This window comes from Heterocephalus glaber, unplaced genomic scaffold (genome assembly GCF_053883595.1).
Source record: "Heterocephalus glaber isolate CG9 unplaced genomic scaffold, H.glaber_assembly_v1.0 deba00001124, whole genome shotgun sequence".
NCBI classification, from domain to species: Eukaryota; Metazoa; Chordata; class Mammalia; order Rodentia; family Bathyergidae; genus Heterocephalus; species Heterocephalus glaber.
This window is the reverse complement of record NW_028258197.1, coordinates 1,167,818-1,187,293: the sequence shown is the minus strand read 5'-3', so window position 1 is coordinate 1,187,293 and position 19,476 is coordinate 1,167,818. Positions and strand designations below refer to the sequence as shown.

The window sequence follows — 19,476 nt, the reverse complement described above, 5'->3', positions numbered from 1 at the left end:
GTATGCATGCCATAGCTTTGCCACTACTGCCCTAGGGAATGTAGCTCAGTATGCAGGCTCTCGATTCAGTCCCCAGTACCATTTTTTAAAAAAAAAAAAGACTAATGGTGACTAGGAGGCCAGGTGAGACCTAGTGCACTAAGGGTATAGCTGTTGTCCAGATAGTGCAGTGCCCCAGTGCAGCCCTTCAGAGACACAGAACTAGCCCCATCAGTGCTGCCCCTAGGTGCATATGCCAAAGAAACCCTTATACAGACCCATCAGGGGCTTGTGTGCAGAGCTCATTGGTCATATTCATACTGAGTATGGGTAGTATGAATGTCCTTCCCTGAAGAATGAGTAAAAGTGAGTAAAAGTGTTAGATCCAACCCTGGACTCATGGTAATTAGAAGCAAAAATCAGCTGGACATGGTGGTGCATACCTATAATCTCATGTACTCCGGAGGCTAAGATAGGAGGATTACAAGTTCTAGCCCAGCCTGGGCAACTTAACCAAGACCCTGGCTCAAAAAATAGAGTTGGAGCCTGCCTCGCAAGCTCAAGGTCCTGAGTTCAATCCCCAGTACCAAAAAAAAAAAAATAGAGCTGGGGATGTAGCTCAGTAGTAGAGTGTCCTCTGGGTTAAGTTCCCAGTACTGGGGTAAGGGTAGGGGCCAAAGATCAGAGGATACAGATAATGACACAGATGAATCTTACAAATGTAGCACGGAGTAAAAACAAAACCAAAAGTATCCCCAAAACATATAGAGTGAAAAAGGAAGAGTAAGTTCCATAACGCAGAACCATTAGGTAAATTGAAAACATATGCATACAAAACTATGGTATACTTTAAAAAGAATTTCTACAAACAAGTGCAGATTAAAAGCCTTTGTAGGAAAGAGGGGAAAGAGAGGGTCTTGAACATAAAAGAGAACATAAGAAAATTTTTGAATGTTATTTTATGTGAATAGCCTCATGCTATTTTCTGTTTTCTGTATATGTTGAAATTTTTTAAAAATGTGTTTTTGTGTGTGTGTGTGTTTGTGCAACCAGATAGTGTGTAAAGACCGAAGATTTGTAGTGTGAAGGGCTGCTGCCCATGTCACCTTTTCTGCCTCCCCCAGGAGTGTCAAATCAAGCCACATTCTGATTTCTGTGGATGGGAAGGTCTACCTGTCTGGTTTACGCAGCAACCTCAGCATGATCAGTCATGGGCAGCGGCAGCGTGTGGTCCACGATTTTCCCAAATACAGTATCAAGGTTCTGCCTTGGCTTAGCCCAGAAGTCCTTCAGCAGGTTTGTGCACTGATCCTAAGGAGCCCCCATCAGTCCCACCAACTCGTGATTTCCCAAAGAAGCCTGCAAGAATTTCCTGGGATAGGGAGGAGTGCTTCTGAGTGGAGTTAAGAGGATTCTGGAGGGAGGGGTCCCAGGTGACCAAGTGTGCCAGGGAGCCTAGTCAACATGAGCATTACCTACCTACTGCAGATGGCTGTAGTTTCTACTTGCTGGGGTCCTAAATCACACTTAATATTATTTCAGCTCCCTTCAGGGAACCTTCCCACACCTATGGAGAGTGAGTGTTTTGGAACTACTTGGTGCTCTCCAGATCCATATGCTGAGCAGAGTGTGGGTCCCAAGTACTTCCTCCAACTTACTACATACCAAACTAAACATTTGCTCCTTGTAAAATAGCTGTTAATCTGCAGCAGTACAGGCAAGGTCCAATCAGCAGCTGGTGCCAGCTGTGGGACGGGTATTCTTTTCTTTCTCAGTTTTTGATCCACTCTTCTTTTTTCTTTCTTTCTTTTTTTAAATTTTAAAATGTAGTTTTATTAATTCACTTTACGGTAAGTGCCATTCTTATTCTACCTTCTTTAAGAAATAGTGCTAATTATAAATAATCACAGCAGACTTTTCATTAGACAACTGTGTGCGGAGGAGTGGTTCATTTATATCATACTGCAAATTTATAAACAATACTGAGCAACAGTATTTCCTTCTAAAATTTTAAGGCAGATCTGTTTAGCATTGTGTGTAACTAATGTACACTGCAGTTTTAGCAAATGTAACTGTTTTAGTTTCTCAGTGACAATAATACACATGGTCAAGAACAGGTGTCAAAATCTCTTTTCTAGTTCTTCTACTTGCCACCACTTTTAAAAACACAAGTTCTTATATAGATTTCTATATTACTGTATCAAAAAACATTTAACAGCTTATTTAAAGCTTTAGTTTGTAGCAATTCATTTGAAAGATTTCTATACGTCACTGTGATTTCATAAATGTCATAAATGTGTCATAAATGCAGAAGTCTTTCTTCAGTGCAATGTCAGACTTTTTAGCTTGACTCATTTGTGTTCCTTTCAGGGGTTTCCTAATTTTACCTTTGGATCTTCATTTTTGTTGATTTGACTGACTTACTTTAGTACATTCTCAGGTAGGGCAGGTTAATATCTATACAAATAACCATATGCACAAAGATGATAAACAAGGTATTCTAATTCATACATGGTTGTAGAATCAACATAATGAAAAGAAACTGCAAGATCAGAACAGCAACCAGGGCCCTCTACAGGAGGATAATAGTTATAATTCTGGTACCAAAAAGTTCTGGGTAGATAAGTGGTGTTCTGGTACAAAGGGATGAAAAGTTTCTTTTCCTGTGATATCTCTGGAGTCTCCAGCTTCTACATTCATAACTTCCATGCATTTTCCCAGTGCTAGGTCTTCAATGGAAGAACTATGTGTACATTTTTCTGTTTTAAACACAGCAATAAATCTCTTCAAGGCTTCTCTGCTTAGTACATATCCTGCTCCTCCACTCATGTAACCCTGCTTTACATAGGGCTTAAATCTTCTTCCAAAATAAATGAATGGGTTCTTCAGGGCTATATTTTGAAAGAAGCCATCTCAAATTGTCAAGTATGACATGTATCATCATCTGCTTTCATAAACCATTCTGTATCTTCTGAATAATGGTCATGAACATACTGAAAAGCTTTAATTGTTTTCCAGTATAGTTGATCTCTGCCGCCTTTGGTTTTTAATCCCACAGTAGGGAAGTTTTTATTTTTTCTGAACTCATAAATAACCCTTTATTACAACACTGGGCCTATGTAGCTTTGACATGTTTGGCCCTTTTCTCTAGATTTTGAGGGCCTGTCATAACCCAACAAAGAATTTTAACTTTCTGGTACAGATTTTCAGTGATGTCTGTGTTCTCATCTTCATGTTGGCTAGAATCTGCATTGAAGTTCATTTGTCCTTCTAGATGATTCTGTCCATTATCATCTGAATGTCTTGCATAAGGATTCTTATGAAGAATATTAGGCTGGGCATCACCTTGTTCTCCCAACAAAATACTAAATAGCTGAGAACATAAAAAAAAATCCTATTGCTGATCCACAGAGGAAGGTTAAGAAATACAGCCAAGATTTAGAGGCCATTTCCTGAAAGTGTATTTCTGACATCAGCTGTGCTCCCCCTCGCCCCTCTGCGGGGTGGAGAGGGGACGAGCGGTTCGGAGACCTGCTCCTCTGGGCAACTGAGAAGTGGCTCATGGCCTGCTGTGGCCGAGAAGTGGCTCATGGCCTGCTGTGGCCACTCAGACTCATCCTCCGACAGCAGCCGCGGCCGAGGCAGGCCCAGTATGCGTGCCCACCCGCTCCACCCTTCTTTTTTTTACACAAACACCAGGCTACAAGTAGAATCATCTGTGGCTTTTTTTTTTTTTCCTGGCTTAGAATCTTCAGGGTTATGATGCCAAGTCTGATATCTACAGTGTCGGAATCACAGCCTGTGAACTGGCCAATGGCCACGTCCCATTTAAGGATATGCCTGCCACCAAGGTGAGCCTGCACCCCAGTGTTTCCCTCTTTGTCTGCCTTTCCCAAGTGTTTGTGGCTATCTGTCAGGCTCAGGGACACTGACCAGGGTTTCTAAGATGAAAGATGAAAGACACAGTCCTTTTCTTTCAGAAAAGCCACCCCTTTCCCCAATGGGGATGAGTATATAATTCTGTTTCTTTCTCTGTGAAAATTTTGAGATGCTGTGGTCATGGAGCCCAGCCCAGGCTGGAGAGAGCCCAAGGGCAATAGTGTAAATGGAAGCCCATATACCTTATGTCTATTTAAATCTTATAAATCAGGCTAACCAATTTTTGTAAATTTATAATATATCTTCTGTCTTCCTGCTTTGATAAAGAAGATTGGTTTCTAATTTAGAATTCTCAGATATCTCAGAGTTACATGCCATCATATTTTGGCCCACACCTTTGGAAACTCCATTGTGCAAGTTCACCTTCTATTCAGACCTGCCTGCCCTTGGGCTACCCCTCTGGCCTAGGAGTGCCCAGCCAGTGGCACAATCTTCATTTAGTGGACCTATCCAGGGAGGAGACTTGCCCAGGCCCCATTATATCCAGGAAGTAGATTTGGGGGTCATGTGGGCAAGGATTACCTGGGTCCCAGGTACCTGGAGCATAGTCTAGAACTGGGAGGGCATGGGCACAGGGGCAGCTAAAGAATGGCCGAACTTGAGTTAAGTCTTAAAGGCAAAGAGCATTTAATCATGTGAAGAGTGGGAACAGAAGCAGTCACTTTAGACCCAGAGTCAGGAAAGAACAGGATCTGGGGCACAGCATTGTAAATGGCTGAGGTGCAGGTTCTTTAGCAGAGTGTCTGGGTGCAGAGGCTGGAGAAGGAAGCAAGGGCACCTCAAGAAGAGCTGTGTGTGCCACCTGAAGGCGTTTGGCTCCTGTTCTAAATCAAAACAAAGCATGTGGAGAATTGCTGTAGGGCACAGGAGGAATAGCAATATATATATATATACACACATACATGTTTTTACACAGGTCACTCTAGTAGGCAGATTAAATCTGGTAGACCAGTTATGATGGTATGGACTAGGTAAGGCATCAGAAAAGCTAAGAAATATAGTTCAGTAACTGAAGAATGCTCAGGAAAGAATTAAAAGGCTTTTTTTTTGGTACCGGGGATCAAACTCAGGACCTTGCACTTGCGAGGCAGGCGCCAGAACCACTGAGCTAAATCCCCGGCCCATAAAAGGCTTTTTAAGTGGCTAGGAATAGATCTCTGACAGAGTGCTTGCCAAGCATGTGAGAGGCCCTGGGTTAGATCCCCAGTACCACAAAGAAATAAAAAACAAAATTTATTTTGGGTGCAAGAGATTTAGATCTAGAAGTAGCACTGGCCAGATCTTTCTACAGTGATAGAAATGTCTATACTTGTGCTGTCCAGTATGGCACTCAGGACCTTGTGCTTGCCAGTTAGGTGCAGCGCCCCTGGGCTACATCCCTGGCCCTCTAGGGACTGAATTTTAAACCTGATTTAATTTAAATATAAAGAGTCACAGATGACTAGTGGCTGCCATGTTAGTATAGCCCTAGAGAGATTTCTAGATTTTTGGCTTGGATAGCTCACTAGGTTCATGAAAATGCCCATGAAGATAGCAATATTCAAAGTGGGGCTGGCTTTACATGTATGTTTCAAGGGATTGGAATAGCTGCCCACACTTGGCAAGACCCTGGGCACACTGCTTCTGTGCAGCCTGCCTTTATGACAATCCAGGATGTGGTGCTGCAGGTACTCCATTGTGAACCCCATTGGACCCCCACAAGTATGGCAGCCTGGAGCTGGGCTTTAAGGAAGGTGACTGGACTGTTGCCTCCACCCTAGGGTAAGGGCTGAATGGGTAAAGGAATTTGATGCCTTGTAAAGGAGGAGAGGAAACTGGACCCTTCTTCCAGCACAGTGAAGGGGTACTTCTCATAACCTCTCCTCTCCTCTCCTTTTCCCTCTATTGGCCTAGCTAGAGGGAAACTGCCAAGCTAATGGCCAGCATTCTTTTTGAAAAGTTAGCCTTATTCTACTTCCATCTTTCCTCCCAAAAGATCATGTTTATGGGGAAGATCGTATTTGAAAAGAGGCTTTTTTTTAGGCCTTTGAGGGCCCCCTCCAGCTCAGGCCGACTCTGTCCTCCCCAGATGCTACTGGAGAAGCTGAATGGCACAGTGCCCTGCCTGTTGGACACCAGCACCATTCCTGTGGAGGAGCTGACCATGAGCCCCTCACATTCAGCAGCCAACTCTGGCCTGGGTGAGAGCCTGGCCACCGGCATGCCCCGGTCTTCCAATGGTGACTCGCCATCCCACCCCTACCACCGAACCTTCTCCCCACACTTCCACCATTTTGTGGAGCAGTGCCTTCAGCGCAACCCAGATGCAAGGTATCTTGCTGGCTTGGGGCTGGGCTTTGGGGAGTGGGAAGAGCAGAGGAAGCTCCAGAGTTGAGCCAGGGTTTGAGAACATGTGCCTCTCAAAGGCTCTGTAAGGGCTTGGGTTCCTAGGAGGAAAGTGGGGCTCCAGAGCAAGAGGGATCATCAGCTCATGGGTTGGCCAAGAAGCCAGTATCAGTGAGCTGAGGCAAGAAGTAGAGAGCACCTGAGGAAGAGATGTAATTGGCAGGATGTGGGAAGTGGGCACAGGGTGATGTGGATCTCTTCCCCTTTCTCTCCAGGCCAAGTGCCAGCGCCCTTCTGAGCCACTCATTCTTCAGACAGGTACAAGAGCAGTCTCCCTTGGCTCCTTGTTTCTTCTTGCCTATGGTTCTAGCTGCCTATAGTTCCATTAGCTCTATAGCTGTGCGGTCTTTAGGTGTTTTCTCTTCCTGATTTTGAATTAGAGAAATGAAGCCCCCAAAATGGTACTCTTTCCTGTTATTATTCTTAGCTCCAATAGCCCATCAGTCACCAGGCCATGGTTTATGCAGTAAGATCCACCACTCAATTCTCTCTCTTCCCCCAGATCAAGCGACGTGCCTCAGAAGCTTTGCCTGAATTACTTCGTCCTGTCACCCCCATCACCAATTTTGAGGGCAGCCATTCTCAGGATCACAGTGGAATCTTTGGCCTGGTGACAAACCTGGAAGAGCTGGAGGTAGACGATTGGGAGTTCTGAGCCTCTGCAGACCAGGAACGTTCTCCAGCCCAGGCAATGGGCTGGCCCATTCCCAACCTTCTGGGTGCAGAATGGGTAGCAAGGACATGCCAGCAGAGCTGGTTGCTGGCTGATGGGAAGGACATTCTGGGAAAGATGTCTTCACTGCTCTGTGACTTTTAAGACACAAGGAACTCCCAGGATCAGGTGGGTTCAGAAAGCTGACATGGCCTGTCCAGAGACCTGAGGTGACCTCCTCAGAGGAAGAGATGCTTCTCTGGCCCTGAGGTTGAAGTCCAAGCCTAAGGTTTGACTCATCAACCCATGGAACTGTCACCTCCTCTCCCTACAAGTTGCTCTCCTGCCAGCTGAATTCCATTCTCTTCCTTTGTTCCCAGATCCTATAGGTCTGTGAAAGGCAACTTCAAAGCAACCTGCCTCCTTTGCCTTCAGGCCTCTTCCTAATAATTGAAGGGAAAGGCGTTTCTCTCTTTTAAGCTCCAGGTTCAAGCTGGGGCAGTCCATCCTTACCTTTCTTATTGCTGGGACCCTGACATCTGATCCCTTCCTGTACCTCATCTGTGTAGCTCATCTCTTTCCCAAGAATCCATCTTCACACCTCCTGCCACCTGTCTTGGTGCTTCCTCCAATGGCCATAATGTCTTGCCTTACCTGAGAGCTTCAGTGATGTTATGCTGTTAGTTTCATTGTCAGAACAAATTAAAATGTATAGAGAATCTGTTGGAGACTGACACTGGTGTGTGTTTGCATGTGCACAGATTGCAGGTCTTCTTCTTAGTGATGGCTTTCAAGGATGGCCACAAAGGCTTATACTTGTGTTATTGCACCCTGGGTTCTGCCACCCACGAGTGAGCCCACAGGAAGCACAGAAGTGACCTCTTTCACTAGATAAGACATAACAGGTTTTTGTTTTTTTTGAGGCAGGGTCTCTGTGATTTAGGCTGGACCTGAACGCATTATGTAGCCCAGGCTGGCCTTGAACTCATGATGATCTTCCTGCCTCAGCCTCCCCAATACCCAGCAAGAATTTCTTTTACCTATAATTATCTGTTCACTACCTAAAATTTCAAAACGACTGTATTTTTGTCTGTGGCCATCAAACTATTTGCAGCTGGAAAGATCTGGGTGCCAAAACCAGCCACTCTCTACAACCACTTCCAGGACACTAGGGGTCAGGGCAGAAAATGCTCAACTTTGGCAGAAAAGGGTGGAGTTTAGTCTCCTTACCATTGGTACTAATGCTCAAAGAGCAAGTAACCTTAGAACCAGAGCTGCCTACTCTCATCATTGTGGCAGCCAGTGAGTGGGAGCAAGGGGACAGCTCTAAGGAGGTCCCCTCTGGTGCCTCACAGGCATGTGCACAGGTATGTTTTGTGCATCCACCGCTCCAGGCAAGGCTGTCCATGTTGGCAGTCCCTCAGGGTGAGGGTTTCACTGGCTCTGGCACTTGAAATGTCAGATTAAGGAAGTGCCCCTCCATCTTCCCTGAGGCTGCTCTGAACCATCATATGGCCTTGCCATTGCCTCAGAAATTTTAACACCAGTTTAAAGATGAAAAATTTAAAAATCTCTTCAAGCATTACAGGGACTGAGATGAAGCGAATGGCATGCACTATACAGCATGGGTAGGAGACCAGAAGGAATGAGAGTGCCCAATTACATCTATTTCGGCTGGTGATTTAGCTCAGTGGTTTCACCGCCTGGTGCACAAGTGCAAGGACCCGAGTTCGATCCCCGGTACCAAAAAAACCCCCCAAAACCAATTACATCTATTTCCAGCTAGCTTCCTACTCTTTTTACTTAATGTATTTACAGACAGGGTCTCACTGTTGCCCCGGTGGTCTCAAACACCTGGGCTCAAATGATCTTCTTGCCTTAGTTTCCCAGGTACAGTAGCTCGGGACTGCAGGTGTGTGTCACCACACTAGCCTTTTCTTAGCACAGCACCACTTTATCAGTTTTCTTTCCTTCCCAGCTGCCTTCTTCTTTGCAGTCAGCTCATCCTCACACCAAAACTGGTGATTCTAAGGTAGCCACCTGCAGCTCGGCCCACAGATGATCCTAGGCCAAGGCAGTGATTGGAGGTCTGGGAGCCTGTTCCTAGTGCCTGCATGGGCTTCACCTTTCTTGCATCAAACACCCCTTGGAAAATCTGTAAGTGTGTCTCACCCCCAAAGAGAGAGACACACAGGGTTGTAGAGTTCTTAAATGCCCATCAGGGAGTCCTCAGGGGCCCCAGCTCCCGCGTCAGAAAACACACACACACCACACACACCCCCACACCCCCCAGGGCTGAGGGAGAACAGTGAAGCTCAGCGTGGGTGCAGACAGCGAGCCAGGGAAACAGTTGGGGGCTGGGCTGCCTGCTGCCTGCTGCCTGCTGCTCCCCGCTCCCCAGCCAGGCAGGAGGTGTGGAGCTGTTCTGTTCCTTGACAAATGTGTCGGCCCGCTCTGGAGCTACAGTTCTGTTCCTGCCACAGTGTGGGAACAGTGAAGCTGTGCTTCCTCAGACAACTTCCCTCCTGGCTTCGGGCAAAGCCAGTGGCTGTAAGCCTCGGGCTCCCGGCAGAGGACCACGTTCAGGAGACTGCTCCGTGTGCCCTCAGCACAGCTGAGCCTCGTCTCACAAGTGGCCTTCACCTGAGACCTGCGGTGCTGTGGGCTAGGGCCGGGCAGCAGGGAGCAGCTCTGCTGAGCTCTCTGCTCCCTGGAACAAGTCACTTAAAATCTTCAGGTCTAGACTCCCATTTGTGGAATGAGGTTTGGGTGCCTGAGATTTGCTTGCCCGAGGGATGGCAAACCTTATCCTGAGGGTGTGCCCCGGCTTCCCATAAGGCCAGGGTTAGCAATCCCGCAGAATCCGACCACAGAAACGCTTTGGGACGTGGGGCCTTCAGAGAGTGTGCTCCGAGAGACCCATAGGGGTGGTGATCCCGCTGGACCCCTGGGACAGGCGAGCCACCCAGGCCCTCCCTGGGTTTCGGGCAACCGGGCTTCGGAGCCTCGCTGCGGGACCTGGCGAGACCGCATACTGCTCCCATCTGCCGCGGGGGGCCCCCGCTTGCGTGGGGGCGGCCCCTGGCGGTCGGAGGACTTCGCGGCCCGCGGGGGTGCGGGGGTCATACCAGCCCGGAGGCCCTGGGCTACCTCCCGGGTCGCACCAGCGGGGTCTTTCGGGCTTCGGGGCCCACACAGCACCAGGCAGTACTGCGGCCACCCGGACCTGTGTCCACAAGCACCAACAGGAGAAACCGAGGCAGGGAAAGGCCTAGGCATGGTTCTAGGGGCGGCGCAGCCACAGCCTGAACTTGTCCCCCCCCCCCCCCCCGAGGGATGCGGTGCGGGGACCTCGCTGTCGTTGGTCCCTTCACCACGCGAGGCTGCCGGGGACCAAGGGGCGTCGGGAGAGGGCAGACGGGACAGTCCCTAGCGGTTGGCACGCACGGGGTCCGAAGGCCGGGAGCGCAGGGTCGGCGCGGGGGGCAGACAAAGGCGGGGGACAGCGAGCCAGGGAAAGACAAAGCGCGGAGGGGGGTCGGCGGCGGTGGCGGGGCCCCGGAGGCGGCTCCGGGCGCGGCGGAGCCAATGGGCGGGCGCGGGGCGGGGGCCGGCGGCCGGCGGGGGCGGCACCGGGATAAGGCGGGGACCACTGGCAGCTGCGGCAGCTTGCTCCCGCTCCCTCCTCGCACCCGAGGCGGCCCTTGCAAACTAACCCCCGCCCCGAGGCGTAGGCCGGGGCCCGGTGAGACCCGCGGGCGGCCGGGGGGAGGGCCTGCATCCGGCGCGCGAACCTGGGCGCTGAGGTGGGGGGCGAGGGCCGCCGCCGTCCGCGGGGTCCCCACGACCAGCGGGTCCGCGCGTCGCTCTCTCTCGGAGCCCCAAGACTGGCGTCCGCCCTTTAGGGCCGGGCCCGCGGGCGGCCGGGGTCTGGGGTCGGGTCCCCTTGGGTCCGCAGGCCGAGGAGCGGGCCGCGGGCGAAGGAGCGGTCGGGTGGGCAGGCGGCCAGCAGGAGCGCTGTCCAGGGCTGCGCGCCTGGGCCTGGCACTGGGCAGTGCACGGTGTGGTTCAAGCGGGGGCAACGGGTTCTCTCCGGGCCGCTCCCGGCCCCGCCCTCTACTGACCCCTTCACCCCAGGAGGGGGCCGCCCCACGGCGCGCTCAGAGTGGCTGCGCGGAGCCCCCTGTCCACAGCCGTTCACCGATAACTTTGTCCTACACATGGTTCCAACTCTGGGACCCTGCCCATGGGGGTCAGCGTTGGGGGCGGGCAGGCGAAGGGATGGGTGAGGGGCGGAAGTGGCAAAACCAAAAGCAACAGGAAATGACTTAGGGAAAGTCCCAACCACAGCCCCCCAGCCCCTGGTCTGTAAACACCCCCACCCTGCAGCCTGGGGGAAGGGATCGTGGGGCCCCACCAAACGACTTCCCGTTGCAGAACCCAGCGGGTGCCGAGTCTCAGCCCGGGACCTCCATCACTTCCGAAGAGCCATGTTCCAGGCTGCAGGAGCCGCCCAGACCACCCCCTCTCATGTAGGTGACCATCTGAGGGGGAAGGATGAAGGGAGAGGAGCAGCCTGTTTGCCTGGCACCCTTTCCCCCCTCTTAAGTGGCCTGGGATCTGGGCAGGGCCACCCCAGAGCTGACCCTGCCCTCTCCCTCAGGAAGCCAAAGGCGGTGGTGGCAGCAGCACTGTGCAGCGCTCCAAGGTAGGGTCCTCAGGGTGGGTGTGGGCGGAGGAAAGGGTGGGTGCTGGCCAGCCCCTTGGCTAAGTGTCCCCCTGCAGTCCTTTAGCCTGCCGGCCCAAGTGAAAGAGACCTGCACCGCCTGCCAGAAGACTGTGTACCCCATGGAGCGGCTGGTGGCTGACAAGCTTATTTTCCACAACTCTTGCTTCTGCTGCAAGCACTGCCACACCAAGCTGAGGTGCGACCCTGCCCTGCCTGCCTGGGCCCTGACTTTCGGCCCTGACCCGGCCTGACCTGGTTGTTCTACTTCCGCAGCCTGGGCAGCTATGCGGCTCTGCACGGCGAGTTTTACTGCAAACCCCACTTCCAGCAGCTGTTTAAGAGCAAAGGCAACTACGATGAGGGGTTCGGCCGCAAGCAGCACAAGGAGCTCTGGACCCACAAGGAGGTGGACTCTGGCACCAAGACAGCTTGAGGTCCCCGTGACCTTCTGCTCCCTCCGCAGAGGGCCTGGAACTGGGCCATAGGAAGGATGGGAAAGAGGTTGATTTTAGGCTTGGGTGGGCTGCAGGGTGGGAAGGGGGCGAAGCTCCTCAGGCAGAAAGTACCAGGTGCAGGGCTCTGCTCTATGATTCCTTCCTCCTCCCTCAGCGGGTAGGGGTTTGGGAGCCAGGATTAGAGTTTGCGCTCCACCCTGCTTCCTTCTTTCAGCCTACCCCACCCCACCTCACAACCCCCTGGGAGGCCCCCCAAGACCAGTTTCCCTAACTAGGTGCCTTTTCTCCAGCAAGGAGTCAGCATGCCCCCCTCAGGGTCCCAAGCACCCTCACTGCCACCTAGGCTGTGTGCAGCCGCCAAGTCTCCCCATCTACCTCTACTCATAACCTGCTCCTGAGCTACAGGGACCGGAAGTAGAGTGAGTGCGCCGCCTGCTGGGCCTCATGGACGCCACCTCTGCAGTCGGGGGAGGGGATGGGGAAGTGGCCTGGCAAGGCAGGACCTGCCTTTTTGGGGCTTGGGACCCTCTTACACCAGGAAGTTAAAAGCTTCTGCCAGGCTGAGAGCCTGAGACCTGCTGGGTGAGCAGCTTCCATGCTCCCTTGCTCTCCCTTATTCCTGCCCCTATGACTGATGTGATCACCCGTTTTAAACACGTTTAAATAGATCTTGACTCTGTATTATGTGGCCTGATGGGGGGCTTTGTGGCAGGAAGAATGCAGACCCACCCTATGGAGGGGAAGGGGGAACAGCCCTAGAACACTCTTGGCTTTGGTGTGGGGGGCAGAAATGAGTGTCAGGGAAATAGCGAGCCAGCTTAAGAAAGGGATGCTCTTCCACCAAACAAGGCACCACCTCTGCAATTGTGACTGAAACCCACTCTGCCCCCCCAGCTTTGAGTTGGTTAAGACACTCCAGGTCCACTGACTCAGATTTTGTTTTGAAGAGGAGGGCAGGAGGCAGAACCCTTGACTCCTTGTCTGACCCTTCTAGCTGGTCTCAGCTGTCCAGCTCCTCTCAGTATCAGCCAGCCCTGTGGCCTGGAATCTGCAAGGAATGGTGGGAACCTGTAGGTGCTACTGAAGGTCTTAGCGACTGCTTTTTTTTTTCCTGTCCTTTCCCTTATTGCTGCACTTTTGTGGTGCCTTTTCAAATTCTGGGGTTAACATTTCTGTTGGACTTAAGGAGAAGCTGTTTGCTTGCTCCTGAGAACCCAGGAGCATGGAAGGATGGCAGTTTACAGCAAATAAGGCAAGCTTGGAGGACCTAAAACACCCACCCTACCCCCTCATGACAAATAGAAGTCTGGATTGTCCTGAAGACACTGTTGTCTTGATTTTCCCAAAGTGCTCCTGGGATGCATGAGCTGGTGGGGCAAAAGAACAGACTCCTGGAGGATTTGCTGCCACTACCCTATCCAACTCCCCGAGTTCCTTGGTGACTCTTACCTAGAAAACTGGGCCTCAAGCCCTGGTGGCAGGTGAGCCACTGTGCTGTTAAGCTAGGCACTACTTCTTAAAGAAGCAGAGAGGGCACCTGAGGCCTAGGACCTTGAAGCAGGAGAGATGCTCAACCTCAGCAGACCCAACTTCCTGTATCAAGAGGTCTGTAATGGGAACAAGGTCTCTCCCTGGAGTTCAACAGCAGTAGATGGGCCAGGGGGACTTCTGACTACTGTGCTGCAAGAATGGGACCAAGGTGGGCTGGAGGACCCTATTAGGTGCCACAAATCGCAGGAACCCAGCCACTGGTGATGTCCAGGTCAGAAGCACCAACAGTGCCACCTCAGTAAAAGCCCAGGTGTGCCACCCTGTGTGGTGCTTCTGGAGGGGAAAGGAAAGAAAGAGGGCAGACCACTGTGGGCCTACAGTGGTACCCAGCCAGGTAATTCCAGGACCCCTCTTTCTGCAGTCATTTCAAGTTCTCTTCTACTTTAGGGGGCTCAGCTTGTTGCTAGGCACCACATCAAGGCCCTCCCAAATAACCCCCCAACCAAAAGCATGGCCACAGGACCCTTCTAGTATAAATGATCCCTTTTATTGAAAGTAATGCGTGACACTGGCCTGGCTTTGCACTGCAAGCCCTCAGTCAAGATATAGTCAAATAACTATGGCTGCAGGTTCTTCTGCACAATCCACAATTCAGATACAGACACAGAGCTTGAGGGGCAGGAGGGTGGCAGCGTGTGCACTGACCAAGCCCTGGCCCTTCCGGGGTGGGGTTGGCCAGGGCAGACACACCCCATGGGAGGATGAGAAGATGGTGGCGTAACCCCTTCCTACATCAAGCCTGGGACAGCTAGCAAACTGCCTTTTAAGAACCTTTGGGCCCAGGCCATCCTAGGGCCCCACAACTTTTTATCTGGATTAGTTAGTAAAAAAACAATAAATTAAAAGTGACAGCTTGGTCCTGAGGATGCTGAGCCAGCATGTCCACAGTTTTTGGCACAAAATCAGGGTCATTTTTGGTTTTATTGGAGTTCAGGAATTGTTGGCTTGTTTTTAAATTTATTTTTAAAACATTCCCTGTGAGGTAAGACCCTGGGGGTGGGGCTCTGTGAGAGCCTGAACCTGGGACAGTCCTCTCATCTTGTCAGTGACACCACGCTGTTCCCACATGGGAGATGGGGGGGGCACTAGGGACGGTATGGGCCAGGGAGTGCTACAGCGATTAGGATGGGGTCATAGAGAGGCTGAGCTGCTGCTTGGCAGCTTTGGTTGAGATGATGGGCTGGCCGGTCCCCACCCTGGGCAAGGGCCAGGGTGGAGACAGGAGCTTGTGTTCACTGGCCTTAGAGGGCAGTTGCCAGTGGAAGGTGGCCTGACAGAAGCCCCTGCAGAAAAGGGATGGAATAAAGGGACCCAGGCCTGATTGCCACCATGCAGCACACATTTCTGCAAAACCAGCTGCTTTCATTTTCTCTTCTCTCTTGAGGCGTCCATCACCTGTAACAGTCTATAATTGATATATATAAAAACCATCCAATATGATCTGAGATATAAATTAACAAGTACAAGGCCTCACATTACATGATGTGAAAAGGCTAAAAACAGCGATAGAAACTACATTCATAAAAGTGCATCGTCAACATACAACGAAGGCTTTGGCTTATTCTGTGCCCGTGGGGAAGTGGGCATGGCTGGCAATGAGCTGCCTGGCACTAATCCCCAGCTCCCTGGAGATGCCCACCCCTGGGCACTGGCTTTTTACCCCCTTTAATGACAACTCCCAAGGAAAATTGGGCATTGGGAAGGGAGGAGCTCAAGCGATAGGCACATTTTGGAGGGGAGGGGCCGGAAGAAAGGACCAGCACCCAGGCTGAGGTAAATATGGCCAACTCTAAGCTGCTTGGAGATACTGTTTCCACAACCACTGTTGCCATTCCTCCCACATAGGAGGAGCAAGACGGGAAAGAGGCTGAGACCTCACTGGAATGGGCAAGGTGGGCTAAGGAAGAAGAGAGCTGGTGGTTTTGGACACAGTTGGTGGCAGCTTATGGGCTCTGGCCTGGCAGGGTCATGACTCACAGTCTAAGACAACTGCCGGGGCTCTCCTGAATGGCCCAGTCAGGCTCAGGGCACCCAGCTATCCAGATACCCTTGAGTTGTCTACCTTCTCTGCTCCAGCAGGGGAATGGATATTAGGCCAGGAGCACACCAGCTACCGCAATAGCTCTTTCCAATGAAACCCAAGGCCCAAGCCCACACGGATATTCAGAGCCCAGCGGGCACACAAGTCTCCAGTTTAGAAACTGGGTACAGCATAAGAGTGACTCCAACTTGTAAAACAGAGACAACTGCATTGACAAAGCTGGGTCTCCCCACTCAGTGGGGGCAGTTCCACATCTCAGGCACCTGCTTGAGGGTGCAGGGTCATGGGGGCAGGCAGGACAGGCTCCTCCTTCCCTGAATAAGGCAGCATAACATTTGCTTCATCTTTGGTAAAGAACAAGGACTGGCAAAGCTGACCTGGGGCTCTATAGAAGAGGGTGGCCCAGGCCTCTGCCTTCCACTGGTTGAGGGATGCCGGGCTTTACCTTAGGCTTGGGTGGGCTCTAGTCCACAGACACTCTGGTGGTCTCCAGACACTGGGAGGAGAAACAATAACACTCTGAATGAAAATAACACTATTCAAACCCTTGTGTCAGTCCTGGGCCCCAGGCGCTCTGGGCCTCAGCATGGACTGCAGTGTCAGGACATCCCAAGGGTGGGGCCCACAGCCGCAGCGCACACTGTTCCAGCCCTTCCTCCCCACACTGAACTTAGGATGCTGGAGCTCTTCGGTCTGGCAGGCTGGGGTCTCCCAGTCCTTGAGGTTGCAGGTATCCCATCTGGCTCTGAGCTCCAGGGGCAGAAAGAGCACAGACAAATGCTGGCTGGACTGCAGCTCCATGGTCCACACCCTTGCCTGGGAGAAGCAGCAACTTTGTCGAGCCCTGCAGCAGCCCCTTGCCCATGCAGCAGGGTGGCCAGCAGCAGCACGGCCTTGAGAGCTCAGTACACGAGCTGTGCAAAGTGGTGTGTGAGCAGCTCCTCAGCTGAAGGTCTCTGATGAGCCTCCACAAAAATGCGTCTCAGGAAGTCCCGGCCATGTTCAGAGATGTGGGAAGGCAGCTGAGGGTTGGTGGGCTGGGTGGCAATCTTGAAAATGGCGGCCATTGCTTCATACTCTGCCCATGGCGGTTTCTCTGTCAGCATCTCCACCACAGTGCAGCCCAGGCTCCTGGAGAGAGAGCCCCATGTCACCCTTCAGACAGCTCCAGGCCCTGGCTGTGCACCCACTGCTATGATGAGATGCCTTCTTCAGAGCACACTGAGGCACAAGATGGGCTAAGCTGGTGGTTGATGTCGCTGGATTCTCCAAGGACAAAGAGGCTTCAAAGCACTCTCAGCCTTCAGAGCCCACATACAGGACAAGCCTATACCCCACCACTCACCAGGGAACTTTTTTTTTTCTGTGGTACTGGGGACTGAATTCAAGGCCTTTGCACTGAGTTACAACTCCAGTACTCTTAAAATTCTGGGGCAGGGTCTCACTCAGACACTAAGTTGCCCAGGCTAGGCTCAAACTTGTGGTCTTCCTGCTTTAGGCTCCCAGAATGCCGCAATTACAGGCAGGTATCACCATGCCTAGCACCTTGGGACTTCTTGAGACTAGGCAAAAGGTAGCACTAAACACTGATGGAAAGAGGTCCAAGAGTACAGCTCAGTAGCAGAACGACTGTCATGTGTGAGACCTTGGGTTCCATTCCCACCACGGTGTGTGTTTGTGGGGGAGGCTCCAAAACAATTGTATTTGTTTCCTATTGCTGCTGTAACAAATTACTACATGACTACAACAGTTCTGGGGGTCAGCAGTTGAGAATCAATCTCCCTGGGCTAAAGTTAAGGTCGGCAAGGATGGCTCCTTCTGGAAGCTCTGAACCTCTGCTCCTTCGCCTCCTCCCCTTCCCTGTCCCCATGCTGAGGACTGGACCCAGGCCCTTCCATGTGGTAAGCACGAGCTCTACCAATGAGATGTCCCCCGGTCTCTCTGCATTTCTTGGGTCATGGCCCCTCTCCTTGCCTTGCACCAGCCTTGTGCTTCCACTGTCACATCTCCCACTACCCACTCTGACCTCCTGTCCCTCCTCCCCTACTTTTTTTTTTGAGCTGAGGATGGAACCCAAGAGCTTTCCACATGCTAAGCAAGTACTCTAGGGACACTGAGCTACACCCCAGTCCTCCTACCTCCCTTTTATAAGGGCCCTTGTGATTATACTGGGCCCACTGGGCTGGGGATTTAGCCCAGTGGTTCCGTTGCCTGCCTCACAAGCACAAGGACCCGAGTTCGATCCCCGGTACCAAAATATATATATATATATATATATATATATATATATATATATATATACACACATACATATATATATATATACTGGGCCCACCGACATAATCCAGGACAACCTGCCCATATCAATGTCCTTAGTCACAGCTGCCAAGACCCTGCTGCCATACAGCATAAGGTAACATCCAGGGATCAAGACATGGACATTTTGGGGGGACTATTGCTCAGCCTGCCACAATAACTTGCCAAGGAGAGAAGTTCTCACAACTTCTAAGTCCTTTCTGAGGAAGGGCATACAGTTAGGCAGAACAAATGCAAGCCATCTAAGTGCTACAAGGAGAAGTCTGCTCTTGTTTAGAGAGAGCTAAGCCTTCAGAGTGGATCCTCTTCTTAAAGGGATTCAGCCAACATTGAGGTTATTTTTCATGGCCTAAGTTCCCAGCACTAACAGTATCCTATGAGGTTAAACACACCGCAGCCCTCATGTGCTACAGCTGGCACCACCCCTGCACACCTGGAGCCTAGGCTCTGGGTGCAAGATCCAGGTCCTCAGTCTCTCCTACTACACCCAGGTGATTTCCAATTTGGAGCTATGAAACCCAAGGCAAGAAGACGGGATTCCCAGCATGTCCTAATGCTCACCACACATCTGCCTTCCTTCCATAGCCCTCGCCGCTGATCACCTCGGGGCTCATCCAGTAGGGTGTGCCGGTGACTGAGCGCATGCCTGTTCCTGACATGCAGATGGTCTGCAGGCGTTTGCTGGCTCCAAAGTCCCCTAGCTTCACATTCCCAGCAGAGTCTCGGAGGATGTTGGCTCCTAAGGCATGAAAGGGCAGAGACAATCACCTGAGATGCTTCCATTTCCTACCATCCTTGCTCCAGGTCACTGAGAGCTGCTGGGAGGGTATGGACCACCATGGAAATAGACAGGAGCTGCATACAACACACCCACATACCCACAGTACAAAGTGATCATCTCCATGGCCAACATTTGCACAGCACTAGAGGGTATTTTCCCAAATTGCTTAACCAATCTCACACCAACCCCCAACTGGGGAAGAACCTGGGGCCCTATCCAGAAAGTTCAGAATGATACACTGGCCCACCTAGTTCACGAAATGATATCCTTGAACCCAAGTCTTGAGGACTTCACACAGCCTGCCCTGCTCACCCTTGATGTCCCGGTGAACAATCATGTTGCTGTGCAGGTAAGACATCCCCTCCAGGATCTGCCGCGTGTACTTGCGGGTCACACTCTCCGTCAGAGCTCCGTAGGCCTTCAACTGGTCTTTCACTGAGCCCTACCAGCCACAAGGGGTCAGAGGGAGTCCTCTCAGGGGATGGCTTTGGGAGGGAGCAAGGCTATTTCCAGCCCCCAGGACTGCAGGAAAGCAGAGATTCAACCAAGTCCTGTTTGTGATATGGAAGATACTTTGCTAGGAGCTGCTGGACAGCTTGGAAAAAAGCATGAAACAGTCTTTCCCACAAGCACTGCAGGATGCGAGTC

The 19,476-nt window shown here is 51.4% G+C and overlaps 3 protein-coding genes and 1 pseudogene across 36 annotated transcripts in view; 2 read left to right on the top strand and 2 right to left on the bottom strand.

Moving 5' to 3' along the window:
• Positions 1-7,678, top strand: part of Strada (STE20 related adaptor alpha) — a 38,236-nt gene extending 30,558 nt beyond the window's left edge. For 25 of the 27 annotated variants that reach the window (XM_021247505.2, XM_004868618.4, XM_004868616.3 and 22 more), the window contains 5 exons: positions 1,104-1,275; positions 3,726-3,830; positions 5,987-6,228; positions 6,519-6,561; positions 6,806-7,678. In XM_021247505.2, coding sequence (XP_021103164.1) covers positions 1,104-1,275; positions 3,726-3,830; positions 5,987-6,228; positions 6,519-6,561; positions 6,806-6,958 — 715 coding nt within the window. In that variant the 3' untranslated portion in view covers positions 6,959-7,678. The remainder of the gene's footprint in view (positions 1-1,103; positions 1,276-3,725; positions 3,831-5,986; positions 6,229-6,518; positions 6,562-6,805) is intronic. The other 2 variants (XM_087210175.1, XM_087210186.1) reach the window with 1 other exon arrangement.
• Positions 2,430-3,542, bottom strand: LOC101706739 (glycoprotein-N-acetylgalactosamine 3-beta-galactosyltransferase 1 pseudogene; annotated as a pseudogene).
• A 2,651-nt stretch (positions 7,679-10,329) lies between the features above and the next one.
• Positions 10,330-12,807, top strand: Limd2 (LIM domain containing 2). Of its 4 annotated transcripts, none has more exons than XM_021247490.2 (6): positions 10,345-10,405; positions 11,393-11,487; positions 11,619-11,663; positions 11,741-11,880; positions 11,958-12,090; positions 12,430-12,807. In XM_021247490.2, exons 2-6 carry the CDS (start codon positions 11,446-11,448, stop codon positions 12,535-12,537), a joined length of 468 nt encoding a protein of 155 aa, XP_021103149.1. In that variant the 5' UTR covers positions 10,345-10,405; positions 11,393-11,445; the 3' UTR covers positions 12,538-12,807. The 4 variants fall into 4 exon arrangements, with proteins under 4 accessions (XP_087066313.1, XP_021103149.1, XP_004868669.1 ...); XM_021247491.2 differs by lacking the exon at positions 10,345-10,405 and adding an exon at positions 10,729-10,761; XM_087210187.1 differs by having other exon boundaries at positions 10,330-10,405; positions 11,958-12,807.
• Positions 12,808-14,161: 1,354 nt separating this feature from the next.
• Map3k3 (mitogen-activated protein kinase kinase kinase 3) overlaps positions 14,162-19,476 on the bottom strand; it is a 67,977-nt gene continuing 62,662 nt past the window's right edge. For 4 of the 5 annotated variants that reach the window (XM_004868610.3, XM_004868609.3, XM_004868608.3 and 1 more), the window contains 3 exons: positions 19,141-19,270; positions 18,609-18,786; positions 14,162-16,862 (listed from right to left, as the gene is read on the bottom strand). In XM_004868610.3, coding sequence (XP_004868667.1) covers positions 16,634-16,862; positions 18,609-18,786; positions 19,141-19,270 — 537 coding nt within the window. In that variant the 3' untranslated portion in view covers positions 14,162-16,633. The remainder of the gene's footprint in view (positions 16,863-18,608; positions 18,787-19,140; positions 19,271-19,476) is intronic. The other variant, XM_087210169.1, reaches the window with a different exon arrangement.